The sequence below is a fragment of the Dendroctonus ponderosae genome, unplaced genomic scaffold (genome assembly GCF_020466585.1).
Source record: "Dendroctonus ponderosae isolate FM_Combo_2020 unplaced genomic scaffold, Dpon_F_20191213v2 Dpon_F_20191213_8, whole genome shotgun sequence".
Lineage (NCBI taxonomy): Eukaryota > Metazoa > Arthropoda > Insecta > Coleoptera > Curculionidae > Dendroctonus > Dendroctonus ponderosae.
The window spans coordinates 5758068-5764267 of NW_026019016.1; the positions used below are offsets into that span (position 1 = coordinate 5758068).

General features: G+C 38.4%; 1 protein-coding gene across 1 annotated transcript in view; it reads left to right on the forward strand.

Annotated features, from left to right (window-relative positions):
- Positions 1-5848, forward strand: part of LOC109534308 (transcriptional repressor scratch 2) — a gene marked incomplete in the record, with an annotated part of 13547 nt that extends 7699 nt beyond the window's left edge. The window contains 1 exon segment of the mRNA XM_048669091.1: positions 278-5848. Coding sequence (XP_048525048.1) covers positions 278-500 — 223 coding nt within the window.
- Positions 5849-6200: the final 352 nt, after the last annotated feature.

Below are 6200 nucleotides of genomic sequence, written 5' to 3' on the forward strand. Positions count from 1 at the left end.
CTATTTATCAATCTGTAATAGAAGACGTGAGGAAATTCTGTCTTTTTTAAAGACAAAAATTTTTGAGGCGAAATACCCAACAAGAAGTTTGTAAAAAAAACGTCAACAGTGTTTGACAGTTTTTACTAAACCTTAAAGTCTAAAGAATCGTGAAATTTCGCATATCAAAGCCCTCGAAAAAAGTTGAAAAAAAAGTCGAATCCAGATGAAATTTGAGCCACTATTCAGTTCTTCGCAATTTTTTCCTGGTAATCACCAAACGCCCTGCTTGTTGCAGATCAAACTTGCGAGCTCACATGCAAACGCACTCGGCCGATAAGAACTTCGAGTGTCCGCGCTGCCATAAAACATTCGCTTTGAAATCGTACCTCAACAAGCACTTGGAGTCGGCGTGTCTCAAAGAGGAATCGACGTCGCCACTGTTGAACAGCCCGGACGACCAGAAGGAGGGAACGGAAAACCTGCCCAGCCCTGTTCCAGTGCGCCTCTACACAGGCTAAAGGTGACCATTAGCGCGGCTTGGACCAAGCTCCTTGCCCAGCATACCCCCTAATTGTACCATACAAATATGCCTATCTTTTCTAGATACTACATAGGTATTTAGGTGTTCTATCGGTTCCCATTTTTCAACTAGAACTAGGGCTTTTCAGTTGCAAGTGGCTTGGTCAAGGTGCCGCGCTCGATCTAGTTGCCAACTCTACTTAATCTAGTCACTCCTAGTCCTCCCGCAAACACAGCGGCCCAATAAAACCGCTCTGTCTGCACCTCTAATTCTTAAGTCCACCCTAGCGCTACCATTTTAGGCACCCTCCTCCCAGCTTGCTGTTGGAGGCCCTCTAAGAACGTTCTTGTACATAGTCCCTTCCAAAGAGTAACATGTCACACATCGCAAACACGTCCACTAAATTTAGCTTAGTCTTTAATAACGCGGATTGAAACGGCCAATGGAGTTTTTATCATCTCCGTTAGTGAAATTCTCTGCATCTTCTTTGGTCGTTTAAATCCCCAGTAAATAAGGGATGTACATACATACATTGCCTAGGTTGCCCAATATCTCACCACCTAATCTTATGCTTGCTTTAGACGTTACTTTCAACCCCTTTTGAACGTTCAAATACAACGAAGTTTTGAACGACATGCAACGTTTCACTTACAACGACTATTAGGTAATTTTAGCATGGCTAAACAATTAGGTTAAGTCTTATATACAACGTTCCTTTAAGAGTTTAAGGGTTGAAGAGGAGAACAACGGTTTTCTCTAGTCGCAGGTTAGTCCCGATATGAATAGTTCTATGCAAAAACCAAAAAAATAAAAACGTCCTAGTCAGTTTTCTTCTAGTCAATTTCTGGGTATCGATGAAGCGCGGTATCCATTGCGCTCCATTTACTGTACATACAACCCCACCGTATACATATATATTTTTTCTGTAGATATTTAATTATCGTCCGCTGGACTGAAGAGCAAATTATATTGTAAAATATGTAGGTTAATGGAAAAACATTGGAAAAACAGACAAAAAGACCGCAAATTAATATTAAGCATAGTTTTGGCAGTATTTTTGCAAACAAACATAGGGTTAATATAAACTGAGTATAGGAGTAAATGAAGTCAACGAATGCTGGAGCAAATGCGGTTATTGAAGTTCGGGCCAGTGCAATTTTCCTTATCTGTCCACGTTAGTCAGTTAGATTTTCCATTTATCGATCACTTGTTTCATCGGTTTGGTTTCGCGTCTCTCTGTATTTTCTCTGTCGATTTCTTACTTGATTTTTTTCCGGGAAACATTAATCGGCATTTGTGGTTTCGAGCACTGTGCCCTAAATCTGGCGAGTGTGCAGTCTAGTCAGTAGCCAGTAACTTTGCGCCGGACCAATAGGAGTGTCGAAAATTGCAGCCCATGCCCGTAGGGGAAGGGGCAAATTCCAATTTTCAGTTATTTTGCCACTATTCAACAAAAGAAGTCTAAAATAATTTTGAATTTTTGCCATGGATGTATCTAGTGCAGGGTCGCTTTCGATCAATACAAGAGTGGTGAGGTTATTTTCAGCCTATTTAGATAAAGAAAAATTTCGTATACAGGGTCAGTCAAAAAGTCACAACCCCGCAATGTTCCTTTTTCCAATGGAACACCCTGGATTTATTCAATAATTTATTTCTTCTCCACGTTCTCAACAAAAATCGTACATTACAGCTTTGGACATTTCGAGTTGTCAAAATTTTGTTTTGACGTAATTTGCCAAATTATTAAACCAAATATAAAAACACTGCTTCATCAAGTTATCTTATCTATATATATATACCTTAGTTATCTTAAATTTAGGTCACTATGACAACCCAAGTCATTCTTTTGGTCTGAACAGTTAATCTCTATCTGAAACGAATGTCAAAAAGGCGTTTTATACGAATTTTCTGAGCTTTAAAATGGCACTTTTACGAGAAACTGAGCGTATTGAAATACCAATGATGCCAGAATATGGGATTTTGAACGCGAAGTACGAGCAGATCTCCATGAAACATTTCCTGCGAAATTGATGGTCGCAGGGGACAATTGAATGGCCTGCTCGGTCTCCCGATTTGACCCCAGTTGATTTTTTTCTGTTGAGTTAAACTAAACATGCCGTTTACGAAAATGGGCCGCAAAATATTGAAGAGTTGCAAGATAGAAAAGTCCCAAAATTGCCCTTCTAAGTTTTTTGAAAAATTTTCTTCAGCAACTCAGAAAACGGCGCACACTTTGAAAATAAAATTTCACTTTCATCCTGGGAATCAATAAAATTATGTTGTTTTTAAATTGTGACTCTTTTTCTTCCACCATTCCAATTTGTTGAAAATTTAAAAAATAACTAGTTCTAATAATTTAGCGAATCACAGCAAAAACAATCTCAACAACTCGATATCTTCAAAACCGTCAAATTTAAGCTTGTAATGTGTTAAACGATTTTTGATTAAAATGACCAGAAAAATTGAAAAACTGACTAACATACAGGGTGTCCCATTTAAGAAAAAAAACATTGCTTTGCCATAGCTTGTTGACTGACCCTATATACTAAATTTTTCTTTGCGTAAATAGACTGGAAGTACATTGCAATTTTCTTCCAGCTCTCTTAGATTAGGGAACAATCCACCAATTCCACATATAAGAGCGACCCTGTGGATGCACGTTGCAACCGATTCCGGTCGCCTAACGTTTCACTCTGTTTGTGGAATTTTGAAGGTTTTTTCGCAGCTTTTGGACATCAATTTCCCATTTACCTGCTCTGTATTATATAGAGCTGATAAAAAGTCGATTATAATTAATCAAAAGTGTCCATTCAACATTACCGTAGTCCATTAATAAAGCGAAATGCTCCATTATTGAGCATATTAATGATGGGCCAGGAATAAAATTCAATTTATTTTTAATAACTTTAACGATTTAACGCGGTTGCTGGATTTTGTGGTAGGATTTTTCGAATCAATCCATATCGCAACAGTATGAATAAAACGGTTTTAGAAATTCGAACTTGTTGCGGGCATTGAAGTTGGAATTTGCCCCCCGTTTATTACGATTTGAAGTTGGTTTTCGTCGTTCGCAAGGTCCGAGTAGTGGTAGATTAGGCCCCAGCACACCACATGTACAGTAGAGAGTGATATGCATTGAACTTAGATATTAGGAGTTGTTTCTTTGACATGTTTATATAGTTTGTATTTAATGTTCTGGCGTTACTTCGGGAAAGGAGAAATTACGGACCTAAAGAGAACCGTGAATTTCGAAAAAAGCCACACGACCTTTGAAAAGTCGACCCATTTGATTGTGAAGGTTTTCGATTAACGATACTTTTTCCTCTACTTCTTTAGTTGTTCTAAGCAGTTTTCGGTGTTAAACGTGTAGAGTGTAGCGAAAGCAATATTACGACCGCTAGCAATAAATAGCTGAAAAGCAATCGGTGTCAAATTCCACGTTACGCGTCAATAGCCAACGAATTAGCTGCGATTTGCCAAAACAATCACAAAAGTCCTGAAAACAGTCTAAATCAACTAGCAATAAAAAGAAGCAATATTTTGACGTAGAATTAAGACACGGAACAATCTGGTTTTGGCAAATCCCATAGGTGGAGCTCAAACTGATGGTGAATTTTCGAAGCGTTTACAGTTTTCGTCAGAATCGAAATTTCGAAATCCCGGGTGCCGGGTATTCAAAAGCAATAAAACAGTAGGATGGTCCAAGAAGGCCACGCCTCTGAAACCATAGCAATATAATAGATAACGAAGTGTAAGGCTAGATATAAATATTGACAAATTTTAAATTATATAACGTCTAAGAGTTGAAATAGATACGTTACTGAGTAGAATTGATGCGGCGTTGTTGAGGGAGCGTAATTGGTCAATTATATTAGCGATTCACGTTGGAAACCGTCCCGGGAAAAGGAAAACATTGTTAATGTAAGAATGTGGCAGAAGGAAAACAAGCGGAAATCGCCCCTCTATTCACTTCTGTTGACTTTGCCGGTATAAGTGTAGTTGCTCGTTCTAGAAGCATAATATTTTCCTTAAACCTCAGGCTTTTTCCGAAACTTCCCCGTTTTAAATTCGAACACTTGAGTCAATTATTTTACTGCTGGGCCCTCCCTCGACGGCGCCCCACCCCCTTGCATTACCCTAGATTGCCTAACTTAACAGCAATACCTAAGTATATAAAAGTATATTAGAGAAATCTATAATCAAATGAGCAATACACTCTAATATGTATTACTTCTAGCGGTACTTAGCTGAATAGCCTTTGATAAGTAATGTAATTAAATTCACCATGGGGCAGATTGCACACGACTGGGCGCAATTTGCGCCACGGCTCCCGATATTGACTTGTACTATTTACATAGAGATATTTTATGAACATAGAGTTAACTAAATGAATTTTATAATACATATAAATACATATATTTATATATTTATCCCACTCTGGATATGGAAACGAATTGTGGCTGTCTAGGTTTGTGCGCGTGCAACAAGGCCAGTCGCCCAACGCCTGTGTTGGAATGAGACAAAGACGTGCGATCTCGTCTTTGTCTGATGGCAGTGCCTTGTCCCACCCGTACACTATTCGACAATAGCTATTCGCTTGCTGGGCCGGAGTGAAAGTTCTAGTTCTTATTTACGATATGTGGAACGCTTACGTTCGTCACGTGTAAAAATTCAATTACTACTTGTATAAGTTCGATTGGTACAAAGGTTTAGTTAAGTGTAAAAAATATGTATTTTGCTGTAGGTACAATATGTTTGACATTCTATTAACGTACTCGAAACATTCCATAGTTGCAGGCAAACAAGCTAAATAAGAACTAAGATGTAAGTAATGTAATAAGTAGCACTTAGCGTTAGACACCACGTCCAATAAACAGTAACTAGTTGCATGCCGAGACCAGTTCAGTTTTTCATCAACGATCTACAACGAAAAACCGCGATTTTGGGCAAAAAACAGTAAATAATCAAACGGAAAAATCAAATTTCGCAAATTCAGTCCAAACAATGGCTTTTTAAATGGAACCCTGCTGCTGTTTAATGGAAGCGCAACGAGTCAGAGGATCTTGCACAGAGTCGCCTCTGCTACAAAGTCTCTAATACTCAATTCCACTTTTCATCTTCAAACTGCGACAAAACAACAGCAATTTATTGGGCGTTCGGCTCTGTACAGGGTGCAATGAATGTTGGCTCACAATTAGTGCATTTTATGCTTCCTACGTTCCGTATACACTGAGGCAGTCCATTAAATGACCACAATATATTGATTACATTTACGATTTATTCGATTACACTACATAGGGAGTTTTGTATTATATTTTCATAATAAATAGTATAGAAAATATTGAATAAGGTTTTTGATTTTGCCCATTTTGCCTATTGATCCTGCCCGCAATCTTGCAATTGAAGACAAAATAGTTTGTGTTTTATCGGCGACCGCAGCCAATTTTGGATCATGAGTTATGTCACCCTTACTGACCCTGGCTGACTTTTTCTGAAAAACTCACTTTCGTAGGAAATTTTTAGCAGTTTTCATGATTTTTTCGGTTACTGAGGCAAGTCGACTGACCGTTGGTAAACACGAGTTTTCAAAAATTCGTCAAGGAAAACGCAAAAATTCCTGAATGCTGCCCATCACATAAATCGAAAGAGGAAATCGACTGCTTTCAGTAAGGAAAAACTCACCTGATTAGGAAATTTC